The sequence below is a fragment of the Pseudophryne corroboree genome, chromosome 9, assembly GCF_028390025.1.
Source record: "Pseudophryne corroboree isolate aPseCor3 chromosome 9, aPseCor3.hap2, whole genome shotgun sequence".
Taxonomy (NCBI): domain Eukaryota; kingdom Metazoa; phylum Chordata; class Amphibia; order Anura; family Myobatrachidae; genus Pseudophryne; species Pseudophryne corroboree.
The window spans coordinates 114,169,893-114,195,798 of NC_086452.1; the positions used below are offsets into that span (position 1 = coordinate 114,169,893).

Sequence of the window (25,906 nt, forward strand, 5' to 3'; positions counted from 1 at the left end):
CGTCTTCAGAGGCTCTTAGATTCAGTAACATGACCAGATATGCAAAGTTGGTACCGATGTATCAGCATTTGTACACCATCGGATGGAAATGATGCGACAGCAGTGGGCGTCCCAATGCTCAGGTTAGCTTCAGCCCAAGTAAGAATATAATCGCAATTGTAAATGGCAAAAGATAGCAAAGGCAGCAGCAAGAACAACTGCGCCTGAATGAGCCTCTGTATGCAGTCTGTGCATGCAGAATGCAGAGTTACTGCAGCCCTTGTCTGGGGACGGGTACCACTGGGCACCTGTTCTCGGCAATTGCAGGGTCAGACTGACCCTGTCGGGAAAGAGTGAGCACATTAAACAGTACATACTTTATTCCTGTTTAGTGTATACAGAAATCAAGAATCCATTGTGTGTGGAAGGGTTTGATTATACAGCTGAAACATCATTGTGAGAGTTTAACCACTTGTAAATGTGACGCATGGCATATCTATAAACATGTAATTAAGAAACAATATCTGTAATACAGATTACTGTATGTACATAGCAAGTGTAAAATATTTTCTGACATGAATACCCAGATGTATAATGTCAGCTACTGTTTCTACCAGTGACTGTTGTTCAGAGCTAACTTACTGGAAATGACTCTATAATATGCTCGAACTGGCTGAAAGGCTAACACTTCGTACTTGCTCACATTTGGGACAGTTGGGACACTACACTAGTGAATTAGAGGGTCACTTCTCCCTGTAAGTGCTGTAACTGGGACTCTGTCAATATTGAAAAACAAATTATTAATTTTTAATTTTATTTGGTGTTACAAACCTTATCGGCTTTCTATATTTATTTGAGGTTGTGGACAGTGCCGTACTAGACATTTTAGCCCTGTGTGCAAGAAACAGCATTGGTGCCCCCCACCCCTCCCCCTGCATAATCTAGATAGGGACACAAAAATATAGAGGTGTGGCTTCATGGGAAATGGGTGTGGCCACAATAATACCAATTCATATTACGCTGCACAGTAGTCTCCATTATTCAATTTATACCGCACAGTAGCGCCACTTACACACATTACACCAGGTAGAGCCCCTTTTACACATTACGCCAGGTAGAGCCCCTGTCACACATTACGTCAGGCAGAGCATTCTTTTACACATTACACAAAGTAGATTCCCTTTTGCAATGCCAGGTAAAACCCCTTTTACACAATGCGCCAGGTAGTCCCTTATACACATTGCGCCAGGAAGGCCCTTATACTAATTGCAATAGGTAGCCCCTCATACACAGTGTGCAACGTAGCCCCTTATATACATTGCGCCAGGTAGCCCCTTATACAGATTACTCCAGGTAGCACCTTATACACATTGTGCCAGGTAGAGCCTCTCTCTCTCTCTCTCTCTCTCTCTCTCTCTCTATCTATCTCTCTCTCACAATATATATATATATATATATTGTAACAGGAGACTTGCTAGAATGTGTTCTGCTACAAAAATCCACCAACGACCGACTCCAGGCTTGTGCAAAAACAATAGATACCTTTTATTCAGGTAGCTCAATAACAAAGATATACATAAAACAAAGATCACTGTCTTTAGTATAAACAACCAGGGAGGTTAGGCCCTGCCTCACTCCCTCTTACTGTCCCGGCATCCTGACACTAGTGGCCCAGCCCACCGGATCCCACTGTCCCTAGCAGGCCTATCATCTGGACAATAATTGCCTTCAGGAGCCCTGACTCATGGGAGAGACTCTGCTTTAAACCCAGCACCCAGGTGCTGGCTGATGAAGCAGCTTCTTGGGCTAAGAAGCCTATAAGACCTGGTGTGGGACAAATGGATGGGAACCTGGTCCATCCACACTTCCCATCTACCCCCAGGACCCTGTGTAAAGCTTACAGGTGGCAAAGTACCTCTCCTGCCACATAACCTTTCTCTCAGCTTTTCCTGGCTCTGAAAAGCGGCATGTGACATTGGCAAGGTTTCACATTTGCCAATTACTATGGGCTGACAAATCTTTGGGACATAACTTGGGCCCAAACACCTGGGTCCCAAGTTCCTCTCCCAAGTACACGTCCAAGGCCCTTTTAGCTGGCCTTGGAATCTATTTCCATTAAAGGTTGGTGGCACCGACTCCACTGTGCCACCTTCCCTTTCCCTACACTTTGGCATAGTGGCCAAAGTGGTCGTTTTAATGGACAACTTCCTGTTGCCCACTAAACTTCCCCTTCTCTTCACCTTTCCACCTTTAGGGATGTTTCCCTTATCAGGCTCAGATTTACTGGCTACTGAGGAAGTCGCTTCATTCTTTTCAAGGTGTTTGTGACACCTGACATTAACCAACTCTGGACTGGGGAAGTTTTTAAGTTCACTCTGGACCTAGTAGTCACCCCGGCCCTCACTGATCTTGGCCTATATGGACACTTCCACCTTTTATGGCCAAGCTCTTGGCACCGGTAACACCTAGTCTCTGCCCTGACTTTAATTGTTCAGAGGTCATTGTCCAACTTTGCCCCCACCCTTTCCCTCAGATTGAGGCACTGGTCCCGAGTCTTAGAAAGTCCTTTCATTTGTTGAACTTTTAGTGCTTCCTTCAGTCTTTTCAGCTTTGGTAACATTTCCTTCATTAACGTGACTGCTTCGTCCTCCGATCTCCCATCTTTGACCCTAGTCACCGACTCCTGCCGTTCTATGACCGGCACATAACCTATTTTGATTCTCTTGTCCAGGTCTCTTATTCGACTCCGTAGTTCAGGAATCTCCTTCACAACTTCTTTTAGCTGGCTATTACTTAGGGCCAGCTTTTGGTACTCTCCCCTCAAATTTTTTAGCTCTCGTGTCTCATATAGGGAACTCTCCCTGGGTAGAGCAATCTCAGAAATGGGACTCTGCACCGATTCCTTTGAGACAGGCTCTTGCTCCTTACTTAGTGTGTCCTTTATGAACTGTCCCAATTCAGCAATTGGATCTTGAGCCTCTCGTGGTGGATCATGCCAGGGTGCAACAACCCCAAGATCGAAATCTTGCACCTTATCATCCACATACACGAGTGGAACTCCATAGAAGCAGGTTCCCGGATGACTTCGGAAGTAAACTTCTGTAATGCCACTAGCTTAGCCATGACTAGCTCACGTGGGTGAGACACCTCCAAAGGTACGGTCTTTGTCTGTGATTCGTCAGAGAAAGTCTCACATGTGCACTGTATGTCCAGAACCTGGGTTTCCAAGACAACAGAAGCAATCTCCAGCTCAGATAAGACTTCCTGCTCTAGGATGGGTTCTTGAGTAGTCATCAAATTGTCATCTGTCCAGGTAGATTCCCAGGGTTCATCATTCTGCCACAAATCCAGCAGATTAGAGGATTCTTGTTTTGGAGGTGGATGATCACTTGACATCAAGTAAACCTGGCTGCAGCTTCCTCCATGCTCTGGAATGGCAATACCAACTGAATGGACCTTAGTGCCTGTAAATGCTCTACCTCTGAGGAAGGGCCCTCATTTCCACTTTCCAGGCAGATGGCCTTACTAGTGGCATAGCAGGGAGCCTTTCGGGCTTTAAGCACTGGCAGTTCTGGCTCAACTTTCCTGTTCCTTCTGGCTGGAACAGGGAATCCAGTATAGATGAGTTCCAATACAGTATGGTACCATTCTTGCGCAGCCTGCACCACCGTTGGCATCATTTCCCCCGAAGATGGCATCTCCACTTCGGCTGATATAGTCTCTGACCCAACCTTCGGCATAACGTATTCAGCAACTGGTGTAGCTACGCCTGTGTCTGAACTGAAAGTAGGCATAGCCAATGGTTTTAGCTTAAGAAACCTCCTCCTCTTCTCTACTCCTTCCCAATTTGGTCAGAGAGTTAGGGTGTGTACAGTACACACGGTGAGATCCTTGCTATGTCCTATTTTTACTTGCGATTTCCCTTGAACTCCCCGGAGGCCAGATAGGACAGATTTTGACTAACTTTTCTTGAGATATGGACTATGTGTGCTTACGATTTTGGCTTATGTGAGATTTTGGCTTATGTGAGATGTCATTGACATGTGAGATGAACTAGATAGGACACCGATCTAGCAAGGATTGACTTGCCTGCACAGCCTATCTTTTCTTGCGATGCCGACCTGGCGGGACCGCGCATCGGGATCGCAAGGTGACTTTCACCTTGCGATCTGCACTAACTTTTCTTACGATTTTGACTATATAGTCAAAATCTTAAGAAAAAATCTCACCGTGTGTACACACCTTCAGACAAAAGAGATTCCTTCTCCTCCAGTTTTTGCGTTAAGGTGTTCACCTGCTCTTGAAGGAAATCACATTTTTCCTTAAGCTCTTCAAGCTCCTGATCCTTTAATTGGACATTGCTTTCAAGGTCACTTATCATGTGACACCAAAAAAAAGGTTCCATGCTAAAATCTGCCCCAAGATCAGGATTACTCCCCAATAATAATAGGGTCACATAAGTTCCTGACCTGAGGTGTTAGAGCTGTCACCCTTTTTGTTTTTTTAGCATGAATTCTCTTTTTGTTACCCATTTGAAGAGACACTTCAGAATATGCTGTATATCTGAAAATCTTTATTCACCCTGTTACCTTTGAAAACTGTGATTGAAAGGGAAAATAAAATTCCATTTTTCTCTTTTTAGCATAGAATAAGCTTTTAACAAAGTACTGAAATGTAGCATATACATATTGGTCCCACATACCTTACACTGGTAGTGCAAATAAACAACTTCTCCCTTCAGGCTCTTAAAACTAGAACTCAGGGATTGCTGGGACACATAGTGCCACAAAGTTTCTCTATTTAAATAGAACCACATTTATAAAAGGTTTCAACTTTGCTTGATTGGTCTTAATGAGCTAATTAACAGGGACACCAGACTCCCATTACCAGATTTTGCAGGCACAGGTAAAAATAAGCTTGGAAAAGAAATTCAGTCATAAATTATCAGCTGCTTGCAATGATTGGTGCAAAGCATATAAGACAGAACAGGCCATGCACCCTGTTTTACCTCTTTGCTGCCAATGCAAACCTTTGCACCAAAATCAAACACATTCAGTTTAAACAAAACCCGTGGGGTTGGGATTAACCACTACTCACAACACCCTTGGTCTGGTACTGATGCCCACAAGTTCAGCTTGGTCTGGAGTTCTCTGGTATGTGTGCCGCTACCTTGTGGCTGTTGGGTCCTCTGCCACATGTGACACGACTAGCAGAAGGGCCCCATGTTCAGGAGCCATTTGTAACGAATGTGCTCTGCTACAAAAATCCACAAACTACCAACTCCAGGCTTGTGCAAAAACAATAGATAGCTCAAAAACAAAGATATACATAAAACAAAGATCACTGTCTTTAGTATAAACAACCAGGGAGGTTAGGCCCTGCCTCACTCCCTCTTACTAAATAAGGAACCCATATATGCAAAAAAAGAGAAAACAAGATTGCCTTATAGTGGTGCACATTGCTAATATAAAATGTAACTTTTAATTTGTATTTGTATTGAATCCCAAGGAGTCACACACACACTGTATATACATAGAAATTAATAAAATCATCTGTAAACATCTTGCTGTGAAGAAATTAACTAGCACACTGATTTGTTAGAGACTCCTATAGTGATTCTCTTACATATAGATTGAATATTAGTATATCTTGTCATACATGACCTTTATTGGTTATATTGAAAATAAGGAATAAAGAACAAGACATGAATTGCTGGTAACTATATAATATTTAATGAATATAAAACAAGACATGAATCACTGCTGGGAATTATACAACGTTTATTAATAAATACAGTAAAATATATGAACATTTGCATATTATAAAGGCATACAGAATTTACAGTTTGCGGACGCCCTGTGTGCGAGGAGTCACATATTTTAAAACACTTTTTCTATTTTTTCACCTTTATATTTTATCCTATATTTCGCAATGTTTTTTATTAATACAAATTAAAAGTTACATTTTATATTAGCAATGTGCACCACTATAAGGCAATCTTGTTTTCTCTTTTTTTGCATATATAGTACCCTATCTTGCCTGTGGTAGCACCCCTCAGTAAAGATAATTCATATGAACAAAACGGTAAACATTTAGAGGGTTGGTTTAAAGGAACAGACGACTTGTGCGACCTTTTCTTTTTGTATATAAATAAGGAACCCGTCAGGTCCCGGCATCCTGACACTAGTGGCCGAGCCCTCCGGATCCCACTGTCCCTAGCAGACCTATCACCTGGACAATAATTGCCTTCAGGAGCCCTGACTCATGGGAGAGACTCTGCTTTAAACCCACCACCCAGGTGCTGGCTGATGAAGCAGCTTCTTGGGCTAAGAAGCCTATAAGACCTGGTCTGGGCCAAATGGATGGGAACCTGGTCCATCCACACTTCCCATCTACCCCCAGGACCCTGTGTATAGCTTACAAGTGGAAAAGTACCTCTCCTGCCACAATATGTATAATATATATATATATATATATATATATATATATAGAGAGAGAGAGAGAGAGAGAGAGAGAGAAAGAGAGAGGGAGTGTATGTATGCGCCCGTGCCATCCCAGCCTGTCGCTACTCACCATGATCCGGCCGGCATTAACGACTGGCAGTAGCTCCTGCTTCTCCCTCCCACATGCTGGCTGCGCACCCAGCGAGGGTGAATTTGATTAGCGGGGGGCATGGGGTTGTGGTTGGCTGTGTTGCCAGTGGAAGGTGGAGGTGAATTGCTGGGGTAGCGGAGTGCAGGCAGCGGTGTGGGGACAGAAGTGCAGAGCTGCAGTGGAAGGAGGTGGGCAGTGGTGATTCAGCGACTGGCCGCGTGGATGTTGCTGCCAGAAGGTGCGCCCACAGTGCTTATGCGCTGTGGGCAAGGCACCACTGGCAGACACCTAGTTACGGCCCTAGTTGTGGACATTTTACATGGGGAACTAACAAATTTATAAGTCTAAATCTAACATTAAAATGTAAAACCAGAATTTTCACATCAGTACAATTTAAACGTGTTTTAACAGAATCAGTATGGGATCCCAATGGTCGGGATCACGGCGGTCATAAGACCGATGCCGGAATCCCGACTGCGAGTGCATCATGTTCACTTGCCATACTAATTTATTCCCCCTCGGGGGGTGGCGTGGACAACTCCCCGAGTGGGGATTCCGGGCCCCAGTCAGGATTTCTACCGCCAGGATTCTATTGGCTGTTGGGATTACGGTGTCGGTATCCTGGCAGCCGGGATACCATCAGTGGGAAACTAACTGCTTCCCATTTTAACACCCCTTTATTTCTTCATAAAACATACAAATACAATATTAAATGAGTGACTAACTATTGAATATAGACTAGTTCAAAAAGTGAAACACAAATGAAATATGCCCAGGCTCCATTTTATTCATAGTGTACATGGTACCAGCTGTGTGGCAGTATTAGTGCCATATATGTATACAAAACGTCAATATGTATTATTTCAGATGGTGAATTTGAAACATATTTGTAACAACCATATATTTCTTAATCTAATAAAGATGGCATGCAAACTGACACAATTAGAACAACTGCATAAGCATGCCCTGATTGCTGAACATATAACGCCCATGGCACTCTGACTACCAGCATCCCCTGTAGTTGACAAGCAGGGAAATACGGCCTCAGGAATCTTGATCAGTGATTGGTTGATGAGAAATTTACATTTTTCAGCAGCACCAGACGGAAGGATTTATGGAAACAAATGGGATATAAATCCCTTTGGAGCAAAAATGTTAGTTTCTTTTAATATAGAGAAAAAGCAGTTCTAGTAGAAATGCCTTGCTTGGACAGAGACCTAGGTCCCCCACCAACAGTGTACAGTAAAGTTGCTATGTTCCCACGGTATAATACAACTGTATCACACGTTATTATACAGTTGTCATACACTTAGTATAAGGAGCTCCCATGTACACACTATGCAGTGTAATTTTCATGGCCTCATTACAGCTATATGCCTCAGTATATACTGTAGTAGAGCTCTACATGAGCCCTTTACATAGTAAAGCCCTATCACAAGTGACTAGTATACATCTCAACACTAATATTACTCACGAACAGGGGTGCTGAGAGATTTGTGGGTGGCGGGTTCTAATTATCCAGACTTGTTTAAGAGGCCTGACAAGGGCCCGAGCCAGCTGTGTGGTGAGAATAATGCCCCCCTTCTTGGCACGCTCCTCAGCGCAGTTGTTATTAGGAACTGACATAAACCATCGATGGTCTATGACCAATGTTAAGGTTTCCATATCCCCCATCAACTGTGCAGCACATATGACACACCATGGATGGCGGCAACTGGTGTTGGTAAATATGGTGGACCGATGACTAAGATCTGTGCAAGCGCAGCACTCAGTCATCGATGGGTAAACATCAGTGATTTTCTACCGATGGTTTAAAAACATTGACCATCAATGGTACAGCCTTCGATAGCCATCACTAATTGTCTTTTTTTTTTTTTTACTGATAGCTATGGCCACGACCCGATGATTTAGCCACACTCCCACCCATCACCAGACAGTGATGTGCGGTTAGGTCGTAGGCTGAGGAGGCACACATGAGGTTGGGTCTGAGTGCCAGGAGCGTGTCTCACTCCCTACTCAATGTAACTCTCACGTCCCTGCACTACTTTGATGCAAATACAGGGAGAACATATATAATAGCCAAGTCATTGTAATCACTCTAGTGGTGTGAGTAAACTAGTGGATACTGGCTTCAGGGTGAGGTGCCCCCTTCCCCCCTCATTGCCTCCTCACCTGCAGAACACAGCTGGGCTGGTTAGTGATACACAGCGTAATACAGTCACCAATGATACACAGGGTAATACAGTCAGCAGCATGTGGGAAGGGAGAGAGCAGGGGCTCCACCAGCACCTGGAGAAGGAGAGCAGGAACACTAGGGCTAGATGCATCATGGCTTTGAGAGTCATAAAATGGAGAGAGAAAAACTAGCCAATCAGTCCTAACTGTCATTTTTCAAACACAGCCTGTAACACAGCTGATTGGATGGTACTATTTCTCACTCCATTTTATCACTCTCCAAATGATGATGCATCTAGACCCCGGTCTCACCACTGCAGCCATACACAGAGTCCTGTCCCCACACTCACTATAAATACATACCTCCCAACTTTTCACTTTTATAAAGAGGGACACATGCGCGGCAAAGCCGCGCGCACCCAAAAAGGGGCGTGGTCAAATAAAATGGGTGTGGCTTTGCAGGAGGACCCACGATCGCGAGCCATGCCCCGTTTTCGTCAATGAGGGGGCATGTCCAGCGCTCTGTGAGCCACTGGCATGTCCCCTCTCCCTCTGACTCCAGCATCTATTCACCGCTGCCCTGCTTAGCAGAGCCTCCCAACTGCCCTCCCCCCCACCACGGGACACTGCAGCCCGCGGGTGGGACAGCGGGACAGTCCCCAAAAAACGGGACTGTCCCGCAAAATTCGGGACAGTTGGGAGGTATGTAAATACCCCACACACACGCGCGCGCGCAAAGAGTCCTGTCCCCACACTCACTACTACAGAAGCCACACACACAGTCTTGTCCTCACACTCACTACAGATGCCACACACACACACAGTCTTGTCCTCACACTTACTATAGATAACATACACTCGCATACACAAGTCCTGTCCCCACACTCACTACAGATGACACACACACAGAGTCCTGGTACTGGATGCTACTAACCCTTGTCACTGTGCACGTGTGGCTGCTGCTGTCATTTCGGGTCCCCATCTTCATCCTCCACTGCCATGCTGCTCAGCTCTAGTGTCTATCTTCCTGCACTTCCTGGATTGGTCATATGACCAATCGAGGCATCCATCAGCGCTCAAGCACGCCCCCACTGTGAGGCATGTCGCCCATTTATCTTTTCTGTGCAGCATGATTGGCCGCTGTGTAGCCCATCCCCTCTACAGGCAGTGTCTGACAGTGTGAGAGAAAAGGCTGATCTCTCACTGCCTCATCTCTGTCTCTTGATGCAATTCCAGGAGCCCTGCAACTCTGGCCAGTTGTAGCTATAAAAATGATTGCAATAATACAGAGAAGATGCTTATAAGTTGTAAATATCTTCTTTGTATTATTGTAATAATTTTTATAGTCAAAACTATATGGACAGGGAGCATGACAAGTGAGGCTCTGCGTCCCTGTTATGCACTGTAAGATGCAATTGTAAACTGCGCATCCGCTGCACCATACACGCATACACGCATACACACCTTGATGGAGACATACTGCAAATGTGCCCCAAAGGTTGCCACTGGGGGACACAGATTGGAATTGCATGGACATCCATGCTATTCTGATAGATGTTCCTGGACAGTGACTGGGGGTGGTTGCAGTCAGCAGACATTTCGGGGGCATGCTGATGTCAGGGTCTGTTTCAGTAGAAGCAGATCCACTGGTGGCCATGTACCAACGGATAGTGTGAACAACCATAGGGTTGCTCTAATGTACGATGGTGTGGCCAATATCGGATTGATTGCGCACCTTTGTGTGCACATTGATGGATTAGAATCGCGGCCAGTGTGCATCTCTCATTAGGGTGCCCATTATATGCGGCTTTACCAAACAGATGCAGTAGCAGCTGTAACAAAACTTGCAGTCACTCCTACTGTGTCCAACTCTGAAAGAGGAACACAGGCTCAAACGTGTTCAAAAAGGTTTCAACAGATTGATCTGAGGTTGAGTCATTCAAACTCAAAAAAGTTCTAATTTCTCTAACGTCCTAGAGGATGCTGGGGACTCCGTAAGGACCATGGGGAATAGACGGGCTCCGCAGGAGATAGGGCACTTTAAGAAAGCTTTGGATTCTGGGTGTGCACTGGCTCCTCCCTCCATGTCCCTCCTCCAGACCTCAGTTTTACACTGTGCCCAGAGGAAAATGGGCGCACTGCAGGGAGCTCTCCTGAGTTCTTTGCTTTAGAAAGCATTTTTGTTTGGATTTTTCTATTTTTACAGGGAGCACTGCTGGCAACAGGCTCCCTGCATCGAGGGACTGGGGAGAGAGGAGCAGACCTACTTAAATGATAGGATCTGCTTCCTCGGCTACTGGACACCATTAGCTCCAGAGGGGGTGAACACAGGTTCGTCCTGGTCGTCCACCCCCGGAGCCACGCCGCCGTTCTCCTCACAGAGCCAGAAGAACAGAAGCAAGAAGACGTCTCAGGCGGCAGAAGCTTTCAGCGGCTTCACTGAGGTAACGCACAGCACTGCAGCTGTGCGTCATTGCTCCACACACCTCACACACTCCGGTCACTGTATGGGTGCAGGGCGCAGGGGGGGCGCCCTGGGCAGCAATAATAACACCTCAAAACATGGCAAAAAGATATATACATGTACAGCTGGGCACTGTACATGTATATAAAAGAGCCCCCGCCATTTTTACACAAATTTGAGCGGGACCGAAGCCCGCCGCCAAGGGGGAGGGGCTTCTCCCTCAGCACTCACCAGCGCCATTTTCTCTCCACAGAACGCTGAGAGGAAGCTCCCCGGACTCTCCCCTGCTTACACACAGTGAAGGGGTGTTTAAAAGAGAGGGGGGGGGGCACATAATTGGCGGATAAGATATTATACAGCGCTGCTGGGGAAAAACATTTTGTGTTGGTCTCCAGGGTCATTGCGCTGGGGTGTGTGCTGGCATACTCTCTCTCTGTCTCTCCAAAGGGCCTTAAAGGGGATACTGTCTTCAGAAAGGAGTTTCCCTGTGTGGGTGAAGTGTGTCGGTACGTGTGTGTCGACATGTTTGACGAGGAAGGCTCGCTTAATGTGGAGGGGGAGTGTTTGAATGTCAGGTCGCCGTCGGCAACGCCGACACCGGACTGGGTGGATATGCTGAATGTCTTAAATGCAAATGTGAATCTCCTGCATAAAAGGTTAGACAAGGCTGAGGCTAGGGATCAGTCAGGTAGCCAGACCGTGCCTGTCCCTGGGGCGCCAGGACCTTCAGGGTCTCAAAAGCGCCCCATATCCCAGGTCGCTGACACAGATACCAACACAGATACTGACTCTAGTGTCGACTATGAGGATGCAAAATTACAGCCGAAGATGGCAAAGGGTATTCGATACATGATTATTGCCATAAAAGAGGTTTGGCATATCACTGAGGAACCCTCTGTCCCTGACACGAGGGTTCACATGTATAAAGGGAAAAAGCCTGAAGTCACGTTTCCGTCCTCATTTGAGCTAAGCGAATTGTGCGAAAAGGCTTGGGAGTCTCTGGATAGGAGACTACATGTTCCCAAAAGGATTCTTATGGCGTATCCTTTTCCACAGAAGGATAGGATACGATAGGAATCTTCGCCTAAAGTAGACAAGGCACTGACACGCTTATCCAAGAAGGTGGCACTGCCTTCTCCGGATACTGCTTCCCTCAAGGATCCTGCTGATCGCAAGCAGGAAATTACCATGAAGCACATTTACACACATTCAGGAACTATCGTTAGACCGGCCATGGTGTCGGCCTGGGTTTGTAGTGCTGTCGTGGCATGGGCAGACTCCTTATCTACGGAGATTGACACCTTAAATAGGGATACCATTCTAATGACCATTGAGCATATCAGAGATGCTGCCTTGTATATGAGGGATGCTCAGAGAGACATTTGTTTACTAAGCTCCAGAATAAACGCTATGTCTATTTCTGCTAGGCGACTCTTGTGGACCTGACAGTGGACGGGAGACGCCGACTCAAAGCGGCATATGGAGTCATTGCCTTACAAGGGGGAGGAGTTGTTTGGAGAAGGCCTCTCGGACCTTGTCTCTACTGCTACGGCCGGTAAATCGAATTTTTTACCTTATGTTCCCCCGCAGCATGCTAAGAAGGTACCGCATTATCAAATGCAGTCCTTTCGTTCCAATAAAAGCAAGAAGGTACGAGGATCGTCCTTTGTTGCCAGAGGTAAAGGCAAGGGAAAAAAGCTGCACTCGGCTTGTTCCCAAGAGCAGAAGTCCTCCCCTACTTCCGCAAAGTCCACCGCATGATGCTGGGGCTTTCCGGGGGGGGGGGGGTCAGATCAAGTAAGGGCACGTCTTCGTCTTTTCAGCCAAGTCTGGGTTCTCTCACAGGTGGATCCCTGGGCAATAGAGATTGTTTCCCAGGGATACAGACTGGAATTCGAAGACATGCCTCCTAGCCGGTTTTTCAAATCGGCTCTGCCGGCTTCCCCGTCGGAGAGGGAGCTGGTGTTAGCTGCAATTCACAAATTGTACATTCAACAGGTGATAGTCGAAGTTCCTCATCTCCAGCAAGGAGAGGGTTATTGTTCATCCCTGTTTGTGGTACCGAAACCGGACGGTTCGGTCAGACCCATTTTAAATCTGAAATCCCTGAACCTGTACTTGAATAGGTTCAAGTTCAAAATGGAATCGCTCAGAGCGGTCATCGCCAGCCTGGAGGGAGGGGATTGGATGGTGTCCCTGGACATAAAGGATGCGTACCTTCATGTTCCGATTTTCCCTCCTCACCAGGCGTTCCTGAGATTTGCAGTACAGGACTGTCACTACCAATTTCAGATGTTGCCGTTTGGTCTTTCCACGGCCCCGAGAATTTTCACCAAGGTAATGGCGGAAATGATGGTGCTCCTGCACAGGCAGGGCATCACAATTATCCCGTACTTGGGCGATCTCCTCATAAAGGCGAGATCTCGGGAGAAGTTGCTGGACAGCGTGTCTCTGTCCGTGAAGACGTTGCAGAGGCACGGCTGGATTCTCAATTTACCGAAATCCTAGCCAGTCCCTGCAACGCGTCTGACCTTTTTGGGCCTGATTCTAGACACAGACCAAAAAAATAGTTTTTCTTCCAGTGGAGAAGGCTCAGGAGCTCGTAGCTCTGTTCAGGAACCTATTGAAGCCAAAAAAAGGTTTCAGTGCATCATTGCACGAGGGTTCTGGGGAAGATGGTGGCTTCATAGGAGGCCATCCCCTTCGGCAGGTTCCATGCAAGGACCTTTCAATGGGACCTATTGGACAAATGGTCCGGGTCCCATCTACACATGCAAAAACGGATCACCCTGTCTCCCAGGGCCAGGGTGTCTCTCCTGTGGTGACTGCGCAGTGCCCACCTCCTGGAGGGTCGCAGGTTCGGCATTCAGGACTGGGTCCTGGTGACCACGGACGCGAGCCTCCGAGGTTGGGGAGCTGTCGCACTAGGAAGAAATTTCCAGGGTCTCTGGTCAAGCCTAGAGACTGGTCTCCACATCAATGTCCTGGTGTTGAGGGCCATATACAACGCCCTACGCCAAGTGGAGGAATGGCTTTGGAACAAACCGGTTCTGATTCAGTCAGACAATGTCACGGCAGTGGCTCATGTAAACCGCCAAGGCGGCACAAGGAGCACAGTGGCCATGGCAGAGGCGACCAGGATTCTACGCTGGGCGGAAGGCCATGTAAGCGCACTATCGGCAGTGTTCATCCCGGGGGTGGACAACTGGGAGGCAGACTTTCTCAGCAGGCATGACCTGCATCCGGGAGAGTGGGGACTTCATCAAGAAGTCTTCACACAGATCACGGATCGGTGGGGACTGCCTTAGATAGACATGATGGCGTCCCGCCTCAACAAAAAGCTAAAGAGGTATTGCGCCAGGTCAAGAGACCCTCAGGCGGTTGAGGTAGATGCTCTGGTGACACCTTGGGTGTTCAGATCGGTCTATGTGTTTCCTCCTCAACCTCTCATACCCAAGGTGTTGAGGATAATAAGAATAAGAAGGGTCAGAACAATCCTCATTGTTCCAGATTGGCCAAGGAGGACTTGGTATCCGGATCTGCAAGAGTTGCTCACAGAAGATCCGTGGCCTCTTCCTCTAAGGCAGGACCTGCTGCAGCAGGGGCCCTGTCTGTTCCAAGACTTACCGCTGCTGCGTTTGACGGCATGGCGGTTGAACGCCGGATCCTAGCGGAAAAAGGGATTCCGGAGAAGATCATTCCTACCCTGATCAAGGCTAGGAAAGCCGTGACGTCGAAACATTATCACCGTATATGGCGAAAATATGTTTCCTGGTGTGAGGCTAGAACTGCTCCTACGGAGGAGTTCCAGTTGGGCCGTCTGCTTCACTTCCTTCAAACGGGAGTGAATTTGGGCCTCAAATTAGGGTCCATAAAGGTTCAAATTTCGGCCTTATCCATTTTCTTTCAAAGAGAATTGTCTTCTCTTCCTGAAGTACAGACTTTTGTGAAGGGTGTGCTGCATACTCAGCCTCCCTTTGTGCTTCCGGTGGCGCCTTGGGACCTTAACGTGGTATTAAGTTTCCTCAAGTCACCTTGGTTTGAACCACTCAAAACAGTAGAGTTGAAATACCTCACTTGGAAAGTGGTCATGTTGTTGGCCTTAGCTTCTGCAAGGCGGGTTTCGGAATTGGCGGCTTTATCATATAAAAGCCCATACCTGATTTTTCACGTGGATAGGGCAGAGTTGAGGACTCGTCCTCAATTTCTGCCCAAGGTGGTCTCATCTTTTCATATGAACCAACCTATTGTTGTGCCTGTGGCTACACGGGACTTGGAGGATTCCGAGTCCCTGGATGTGGTCAGGGCTTTGAAGATTTATGTGACCAGAACGGCTAGGATCAGGAAGACCGAAGCTCTGTTTGTTCTGTATGCGGCCAACAAGGTTGGCGCTCCTGCTTCAAAGCAGACTATTGCTCGCTGGATCTGTAACACGATTCAGCAGGTGCATTCTTCGGCAGGATTGCCATTGCCTAAATCGGTTAAGGTCCATTCCACTAGGAAGGTGGGCTCTTCTTGGGCGGCTGCCCGAGGGGTCTCGGCACTACAACTGTGCCGAGCTGCTACTTGGTCGGGGTCAAACACCTTTGCAAAGTTCTATAAGTTTGATACCCTGGCTGAGGAGGACCTCCTGTTTGCTCAATCGGTGCTGCAGAGTCATCCGCACTCTCCCGCCCGTTTGGGAGCTTTGGTATAATCCCCATGGTCCTTACGGAGTCCCCAGCATCCTCTAGGACGTTAGAGAAAATAAGATTTTACTTACCGGTAAATCTATTTCTCGTAGTCCGTAGAGGATGCTGAGCGCCCGTCCCAAGTGCGGACTTCTTCTGCAAGACTTGTATATAGTTATTGCTTACATAAGGGTTATGTTATAGTTGATCGGGTTTGAACCGAGGCTATGTTATTGTTCATACTGTTAACTGGGTAGTTTATCACAAGTTATACGGTGTGATTGGTGTGGCTGGTATGAATCTTGTCCTTAGATTTACAAAAATCCTTTCCTCGTACTGTTCATCTCCTCTGGGCACAGTTTCTCTAACTGAGGTCTGGAGGAGGGATATGGAGGGAGGAGCCAGTGCACACCCAGAATCCAAAGCTTTCTTAAAGTGCCCTATCTCCTGCGGAGCCCGTCTATTCCCCATGGTCCTTACGGAGTCCCCAGCATCCTCTACGGACTACGAGAAATAGATTTACCGGTAAGTAAAATCTTATTATTTCCTTTAGATTTCCTTTTGTGTAGGTTCAAATGACTGTTACTAGAAGCATTTCCCATGATCACAAGCCAAAAGGGGTGATTAGAAGTGTCCATTAGGGAGACAGACATGAGTGAAAAAACACAGATAATGGAAGAAATTAGGTTTACTAAGGTAAATAATTCATCATTCCTTCACTTTCTTAAAAGCAACTAAAATTTGGACACAATGGCAAATATTTCAAACAAGACCCATGCATGCACATGATGCTAATTATGCTGACAAAAGTGTTTCATCCGTAATATAGGAGTAAGCATCATTCATAAGACACATCCGCTGCAGAAGATTCTTTCTGCTTGAATACATGATATCTGGAAATCACATTATCCAATTTAAATTGGTATACATAACATAAAAACAAAAACACATTAACACAAAATAATAATATTAAAATACTGTAACTACAGGTGCATACACATGGGCCCTCATTCCGAGTTGTTCGCTCGTTTTTTTTCATCGCATCGCAGTGAAAATCCGCTTAGTACGCATGCGCAATGTTCGCACTGCGACTGCGCCAAGTAACTTTACTATGAAGAAAGTATTTTTACTCACGGCTTTTTCTTCGCTCCGGCGATCGTAATGTGATTGACAGGAAATGGGTGTTACTGGGCGGAAACACGGCGTTTCAGGGGCGTGTGGCTGAAAACGCTACAGTTTCCGGAAAAAACGCAGGAGTGGCCGGGGAAACGGTGGGAGTGCCTGGGCGAACGCTGGGTGTGTTTGTGACGTCAACCAGGAACGACAAGCACTGAACTGATCGCACAGGCAGAGTAAGTCTGGAGCTACTCTGAAACTGCTAAGTAGTTAGTAATCGCAATATTGCGAATACATCGGTCGCAATTTTAAGAAGCTAAGATTCACTCCCAGTAGGCGGCGGCTTAGCGTGTGTAACTCTGCTAAATTCGCCTTGCGACCGATCAACTCGGAATGAGGGCCCTGGTGCAATTTGAAGTTGAACTACCGATATGGACGATATAGTCCATATCGGTAGAAAACATAGTACATATCGCACCGTGTGTATACAGCTTGCGACGCCTTTGCGTGCTCCGCGGGGTCGGTATCGCAAGAAAAAATAGACTGTGCAGGCAAGGCAATTTTAATAATAATAATAATAATTTTATTTATATAGCGCTCTTTCTCCAATAGGACTCAAGGGGGTATATTTACTAACATTCGTAATTCTCCCGATTTGGTGGGAGAATAATCACGAATGACATCGAAAGTGTAAAACTGCAACTTTTTGAATTTGTTACGACGGATTTACTAAGCTGTCGTATTCGTATTTTTTGTTTTGTCCGATGTCGATGTCATTCGTGGTTTTCTGGTGTAGAATGCGGCCGATTTGGTTGTTTTGCGGCCGTGTTTTTAGTTTATTTTACGACTGCGTCACATGTCTGTTACGGCAGTGATTTTGATGTTGCGGCCGCGTTTTTAGTCCTAAGTTTCGTTTTTGTCACGCGTCCGTGATTGGTTGTATTCGTGATGGAGGAGTGTCTGTGCACATTACTATAAAACCGCCCCAAACACACCGCACCTCGTGGGTTTAGCTAGTGGAGAGGAGAGAGGGAGGTGTATTTGGAGTTGGTGAGTTTGGTGGAGTTTTTGGTGGATTTGGTGCGGAGTTTTGTGATTGTTGAGTGCTGTACTGTGTGTGTAAGTAGTCTTGTCATATTTGTAGTATTGTTTTTTCACAGTTTGTAAACTTTTTTGTCCTTGTTTTTTTTTTATAGTCTTTTGTCATTGTTTGTGAGTGAGTGAGCGTGTGTGTTGGCTGTGTGGTGTGTAGTAGTAGTAGTGGAGGAGTGTGTTTTCTGTATTGATTTTTCTGTGTTTTGTGTCGTTTGTCCTCATGTCTGACTCAGAGGTCAGTGTGGTGGAGGAGGTTAGTGAGAGGGAGGCGGTTAGTGAGGTGGAGGCTGTTAGTGAGGTGGAGGAGGTGAGTGAGGTGGAGGGGGTTAGTGAGAGGGAGGAGGTTAGTGAGGAGGAGGAGGAGGGGGTGCCTGTTGCTGCATTCTCCAGTGAGAGTGATGGTGCTGTGGCTCCGCAGCCACGCACCACTACCAAGACTGGCAGGAATATTAAGTTCAGCTATGCTGAAAACATGGCGTTGGTGCGTGAGCTGATGAAGCACCATCGGCAATTGTTTGGTCAGGATGCTGCCAAGGTGTCCTCCCGCAGGAAGTCTGTCCTGTGGGGGAAAGTAATAGTTGCCGTAAATAGTGAGGGTGTGGTGAGGCGGACTGAGGACACGTGTCGCAAGAGGTTCTATGACATAAAGCGCCGTGTCAAGGCCAAGATGGCCAAAGAGGCTAAATCAGCACGCAAAACCGGGGGTGGCCCCCCTTTCCGGGCAACCTATCGGGAGTGGGAGGAGCCTGTGCGGGCACTGATTCCAGCAGAAGTGGTGTCTGCAACTCATGTCCGGGATTCGGACCGACCCACGCAGGATGGTGAGTTTGATAAATCGAAATTATTTTTTAAAGTGTGCAAAATGATAATGGTGGAGAAATTATTTTTAAAATGTATGCATACATTGTTGGTCATGTATTGCAGGCCTATGCACCCTTATGCTGTTTTTGTGTTTTGAAACTGCATTTCCCATCTTGCCTTGGCTGTATTTTTTAAAATTTATAATGCAAAATCAGGTGCAGTGCATGCTGGTATGTGTAGTTGCAATAATTAATATGAGATATTGCTTGGACATAGCTGTTGTATCTAATAGCAGCTTGTTATGATGTGTTTTTTTTTACTTCAATTTTTAAATAAACTTTTAATTTAAATTTTGGTTCAAGTTGCAAGTAATCAATCTATGCAATATCTGACACATAATTCATCAATGTTACAGTTTTTTTTGTGCAACACCATGTACATTTTTATATACATAACAAATTAAGGAATCACGAAGATCTTAAGCAGAAATTAGTTTAATTTACAATACGTACAAGATGGTTACAGTACACTACGGCTTTGCAGTTAGCATTTTTTGACAAAGTATGGTCATAATGTTTTTTCAACTTTTTCAACAGTCCGACAGACCAGCCGGCCAGACAGGCCACAGACAACTCAGGATGATGCTGGGATTGCAGGTAAGAATTCACTGTAGTCACATATTCTGCAAACACATAGAAGTACAAAATATTAATGTTTATATATTCTCATAGGTTCTGCTTCTGTAAGCCGCCCTCCTCTAAGGCGCCCATCACAGGGCTCGGGGCACTTACCCAGGAGGCCAAGTAAGACACGGCGTCTTGTCTCTGAATCTGCGGCTCCATCTTCCCCACCCAGGCGGCGCATTTCTGCAGTCTCACCCCAGCCACCACAGGCACTATTGGCGAGTCCACAGAATGATGAGCCCAGATCACCTCAGTTATCTGGTGAGTCAAAACATAAACTAAACACATAGCAAATAATCTACACAGTACAGTTACTATGATGTGAGTTGTAGTTGAGATTACATGTTTGCCATAACAAACAATGTGATGTTACGTCTTAAATTTGTAAAGGTGCAAATGCAGAATTTTTCAATATCTTAGTGGTTGCTATCGCCAACATCAAATTTAAAAATGAACAGACATTTGTAAAAATTTAGGCCACACACGTGCACATAAAAATAACAACACATTACTGGCTTAAAAAAAAACCCCACCACCCCCTCCACACCATTAAAGTGTTCACACACCTCCCCTGTCCTGTATGTAGACTGCTTACTTGCTCCGCTCCTCGGGAATATCCAGGTAAGCAGTCTATATCCTGGACAGGGGAGGTGACAGAACACTGTAATGCTGTGGAGGGGAGGTAGTTAGGTGAGGATTCCGCAAGTCAGTCTATGTGCACGCCTGTGATGGTATATATGTGTTTGTAAACCAAATAAATTATAAGTTTAAAAACACAACTCAAAATACAAAAATAATGGAGTATTATGAATGTAGAAATGTTTAGAACTAGCAAATATATTATTTGTAAAGTAAACAGTGCATGTTGTCCACCCCATACAGAGCCAAGCTTGATGCCCGACGTGGACCAGCAGGGACAAGACCAACAGGCAACATTCACACTGCAACTAACACCTGTTGACCCGAGCCAGCCAATACAGCCGCAGGATATCCCCCAAGCCTCCATGAGTCCACAACTGGTACAAGCTCCACCCCAGCCACAAATTCCAGATGACTTTTGGTCCAGTTGGACAAGCCAACAGACCCAAAGCAATGCCAGCCTGACCGCACATACCCAACACCTTGCCAGTCTGCCCCATCATCTACCGCGCATTAGTCGCAACTCGGGCAGACTGATTGTCCAAGTAGGCCGAATCGCAACATCGATGGAGCAAATACGGGCAGACAACAACCAAATGCTGGCTCATTTAACGCGCATCATTGATGAGCAACAGCGCCAGCACCAAACACTCATACAACTAATACAGCACAACCAGGTTGTGAATGAATCTTTATCCCGGATTGTAGCCAGCCACACTGCAACCAACACACAACTGAATGCCAGCATAAATAATTTGAGCAACAACATAACATTGATGGCAGCACAACAAGTGACCTCCAGCTCTGGAACCACGACCCCTAGCCAAACGCCAGTAACCTCCCCTGTTCGGCGATCCTCCCGAGCACGTGCCAGTGAGCCAGCACAAAACACAGCACCCAGCACACACACGCGCAAAAAATAATACATCAAAAACATTTGTGTAACGCAATAAAAAATTTGTTTTGACAAACACACAACTTCCTGTGTCCGTCTCAAACATTGTAGAAGCTGCTATGTATGTATGTATGTTTTTATGGGGTAATGAATGACAATGTATTGATAACATAAACTAACTACAATGTACACACCACTATAAACAACAAACAGTAAGTAACAAAACACACAATTGTTTGTATTGCAAAGTGTTTAGTCAAGGATAATTACATCCTACAAAAACTTACCCGAAAAATACCGCTGAATCACTTCTTGCCGTACCTGCCTCCCTACATATGTACTCACACTGTCACCAGATGTTTCTAACTCCTCTGCTTGCTGACTGCTTTCTCCCTCATCATGTGCCAGATGTTGACTTAAACACAGATTATGGAGAAAACAGCAGCAGAACACAATTCTAGTCACCTTTGAGGGACTATACAACAAAAGGCCTGCAGATTTATCCAGACACCGAAACCGTGATTTCAGCACACCAAAACATCTTTCTATCACATTCCGCGTAGCCTTATGTGCATGATTGTAACTGTGTTCAGCAGGAGAATCAGGTTGGGACAATGGAGTAAGGAGCCAAGAGTAGCAGCCGTAACCACCATCACCTGAAAAACAGATATAGTCAACATTAGTACATGTGTAAGATTATTCATTACCCTAGTCAAAAATAGAGTTTGTTGTTAAAAGACATACACACAACACATTTTAAACATACCCAGCAGCCAGCCATCAGGCATTTGTCCGTCCTCAAATTTATCGAAGAGCGATGACTGACTGAGGATGAAGGAGTCATGGCAGCCACCAGGGTAACCTGCAACAACACTCATAATTTTTAATTTTGCATCACAGACCACCTGGACATTAGTGGATTGGGCCATATGTCTATTAGTATATATATATTGCCGGCCCCTAGGTGATCTCAGCTGAACGTGTGTGCAATCTATGGCCCCCAGCACATTGGGCATGCGAGCAAGCTCATAGAAAGCTACCCTGACAGCACGCCACTCCGACTCCTGGGTAGGGAAGCAGATTGAGGCATTAATATGTGGATCCAAGACATCCAAAACCTGAGTGGACATTAAACAATCTAAGGTGAGTGTCATGTTAGGTATTCTATACAATACTGTGTTGTAAGAGCTTACAGAAGCAACACTTAAACATAACCGGCTATGTATTTTTTGACTCACCTGATTCAAATATTTTGAAAAGGTTGGCTGTGAGATACCAATAACGTCGCCTGCCACAGCCTGGAAGCTCCCAGTAGCCATAAAGTGTAACACAGCCAGGAGTTTGTGCAAGCCTGAGACAGAGCGAGAGCGTGCTGTCTCAGGGTCTAGTCCCAGTTTGACAAGGTCATACAGGCGGAAAATGTTGGTTCTATTTAGGCGGAACATCTGTATGACCCTATCATCGGACAATGCGTTTAAGTTTAAACGACCCCTAAAAAAACGTGGCTGGCGCAGCCTCCGCGGCTCCTGGACAACCTGCTGACCATGTTCACTTACCTGGCCCTGATTTCTGGAAGCCTCATGGAGCAGTCTAAGGTATCCCACAGCAAACAGAAAGTCATTGGCACACACCACAGCCGCCATTTCAGAGTGAGAGAATTTCAAAATGTGCCTGGAACACTTTTATAGGGCCAAACATTCAGGTGTGAGTAATGGATAATTGAGTACACATGTGTAAACACGCTTTTCAAAAGCAGGTGCGTTTTTTTTTAGGACTTTTTTACGATTTGTATTTTTTCACGGCCGCAAATGCATTTTCACGGCAGACATTACAATTACGAATGGTTAGTAAATGACAGAGATTCATATCTAAACAGGCGTATTTTGACCGATGGTGTATTCATTCGTAATTTTTTACAACTACTTCCAAAAAATTACGAATGCCCTCATCACTGCCGTGATTATTGCTTAGTAAATTACCGAGATGACACTTTGATGAAAAAACGGCATCTCGGTAAAAATCGGGACCTTAGTAAATTTACCCGAAGGCGCTTAACAGATACATAGCATAATATAGTACAGAAAATAATGAAGAACATTTTCATAAAATACAGAAGCATGAAGATACTAAAGGGGACACTATGGAAATGCTTGAGTAAACAGGAAAGTCTTGAGTCTACTTTTGAAGGATTCTATAGTTGGGGCCTCTCGCACTGTGCGGGGAAGTGAGTTCCATAGAGTCGGAGCCGCATGACTAAAAGCTCGACCCCCAGATGAATTACGGTAGATTCTAGGTACTGCTAAAAGTCCTTCATCTACAGATCGCAGTAATCGAGTTGGGCAGTATTGTGTACAATCTAGTTTCTAGTATAGTCAAAATTGTATATAGTCAAAATTGTACATAGCCAAAATCGCACCGTGTGTATAGTCAATATCGGTGGTTCTTGACTCCGGGGAGTTCAAGGGAAATCGCGGCCTTTAGGCAGAATCACACTGCGTGTGTATACACCTTATGAATAACATAAGTGACAACATTAAAATTATAAAAGTAATGAGGTAATTTCTGGAACCAAATAATTGGGGTATATTAAATTCTTGTCGGATCCTTTCTGATGGAAAGGATCCAACAGGTCAGTATTCAATACCTCGGCCAAACTCAACAGGTTTTGGCCGTTCCGACAATGGCAAACCGACTATTTTAAAAGTCCGATTGACATTGTGACGGCAGTTTCCGACAGGAATTGAATATACCCCATAAGCTGTGTCCAGCTCTGAATCACCTCCACCTGAAGGAAAATGAATGCTTGTAAGTAATGACAGAACAAACATATTTGATGGTCGTCGTATCACATGTGATATTACACAAAATTTTAATGAAAATATAGAAACGAATAAAATACCTAATGCATTTCACTACAGAAAAGGGGAGTGTGATGAGCTATGCCATCTGTGTGTCATTTCATTACTTATATGTATGCAATAGATGCATTGAAGACGAGATATAATGCTGATAAAGCTCCAGATTCAATTAATCCATTCTGCGTCATAGATTTTAACTTGTAAATCTAAAAGCATTTAATCTGCCATAGAGATCTAACACAATGCTACCACAAAGTGGTATGTTTTCAGTCACTGTCAGCGTTTGTACAGATGGATAACAATTACACTTGGCTCTATCATGACAAAATGCATTTGACATATTGCAGAGAATATTATTACATTAAGTTATAAATCTGTTTAGCTGGGAAAAAGTTTAAAAATATTTTTTTTCTACTATCCAATGATAATGCCATGCAATTTCCCTTCTCCCAGCCAGTTAGAAAGCACCATGAAAGTGACACTCAAAGGAGTTTGTTTACTAAATGGCGGCTTTTCACAGGTGCCATTATCTGCCGGTTTTCCTGCAGAATTTTCAAGCAGCAAGACCAAAGTGCCTGTCTTTATTCATTCATTCATTTGGTTCGGTATGTGAGATCAATGGTCTCTATGGGGGTCATTCCGAGTTGTTCGCTAGCAAGCTGCTTTTAGCAGCTTTGCACACGCTAAGCCGCCGCCTACTGGGAGTGAATCTTAGCTTATCAAAATTGCGAACGAATGCTTAGCAAAATTGCGATTAGACACTTCTTAGCAGTTTCTGAGTAGCTTCAAACTTACTCGGCATCTGCGATCAGTTCAGTGCTTGTCGTTCCTGGTTTGACGTCATAAACACACCCAGCGTTCGCCCAGACACTCCTCCGTTTCTCCAGCCACTCCCGCGTTTTTCCCAGAAACGGTAGCGTTTTTTCACACACTCCCATAAAACGGCCAGTTTCCGCCCAGAAACACCCACTTCCTGTCAATCACCTTACGATCACCAGAACGAAGAAAAAACCTCGTAATGCCGTGAGTAAAATACCTAACTGCATAGCAAATTTACTTGACGCAGTCGCAGTGCGAACATTGCGCATGCGCAGTTAGCGGAAAATCGCTGCGATGCGAAGAAAAATGTAGAGCGAACAACTCGGAATGACCCCCTATGTCGATAGTGACAATGTTTATCTCAGAATGCAGGTGATGGCTTGTCAAGAAGGTTAACATGCTACTTACAGTATATGGATGCAATAACCCCTCTGTCTTGCTCCGTGGGTAGTGGTAATGGCTATGTTGCTGTTTTAGTATATACCTTGCTAACTTTGCCAGCATTCACTAAAGTGAATGCAACGAGGTCAAGAGGTCTATGGACCCCCTGTGCAGATGTAAGCACGGAGGGTGAGATGTATTATCATGGCACGGACAGTGCCAGTATTTGTCTTCCTGCTTCGCCTCTTTACAGAGGCATAGCAGGAAGCAGAATTGATGAGATGTATTGAACTCGACCCTCCGGCGATCCTTGTCACAGTCCATAGCGTATCAGCCTAGTTCTATGGTGCTGTCTCTCCTCCCAGCCAGCTCCACAGGGCATGTGCGAGATCTTGCAAGCTTCACGAGAACTCCTCTGCAACCCGGCAGCTGCAGCAGCCACTACAGTGGCTGTGTATGGGCAACGACACATGAAGCCATAGCCAGATTAAGGGGGGGATGCAGGGCATACTGTACCCCGGATCCCCATTTGTGAGGGGCCCCCCGGCCAGAGTACACTGACATCGCTAGCTTTCCCTCTTAAACAGCAGCAGAACCAGTGGCCAGAATGCGAGCAGGACAGTGTACAATACAGGCAGAGACACAGGAATATCATGTTTCATGAGCTATCGACGGAGCTTTCTGACCAGAGGAGAGATAGGAGGGTGTAGAGAGCTGTAAGTGACACATGGATCCCA

General features: G+C 45.6%; 1 protein-coding gene and 2 long non-coding RNA genes across 3 annotated transcripts in view; 2 read left to right on the forward strand and 1 right to left on the reverse strand.

Moving 5' to 3' along the window:
- The window catches only part of LOC134956758 (uncharacterized), a 287,907-nt gene that overhangs the window by 210,352 nt on the left and 51,649 nt on the right, over window positions 1–25,906 (forward strand). The window lies entirely within an intron of this gene.
- Window positions 18,621–21,141, forward strand: LOC134956756 (uncharacterized). Its single transcript, XM_063938724.1, has 4 exons — window positions 18,621–18,914; window positions 19,491–19,550; window positions 19,626–19,838; window positions 20,460–21,141. The coding sequence occupies exons 1-4, from the start codon at window positions 18,761–18,763 to the stop codon at window positions 21,137–21,139; spliced, it is 1,107 nt and encodes a 368-aa protein (XP_063794794.1). The 5' UTR covers window positions 18,621–18,760; the 3' UTR covers window positions 21,140–21,141.
- On the reverse strand, window positions 19,439–21,552 carry LOC134956757 (uncharacterized). The gene is made up of 3 exons (XR_010186152.1): window positions 21,399–21,552; window positions 19,686–19,835; window positions 19,439–19,576 (listed from the first exon to the last, which is right to left on the reverse strand). It is a non-coding gene; the product is annotated as an uncharacterized LOC134956757 (long non-coding RNA).

Excerpts from the sequence above, each read along its gene's own strand:
- LOC134956756 (XM_063938724.1), top strand. The coding sequence starts at position 18,761 with ATGGCCAAAGAGGCTAAATCAGCACGCAAAACCGGGGGTGGCCCCCCT. Across the intron at positions 18,915-19,490 it reads GGACCGACCCACGCAGGATG|TCCGACAGACCAGCCGGCCA; the intron begins GTGAGTTTGATA and ends CTTTTTCAACAG. Across the intron at positions 19,551-19,625 it reads GGATGATGCTGGGATTGCAG|GTTCTGCTTCTGTAAGCCGC; the intron begins GTAAGAATTCAC and ends ATATTCTCATAG.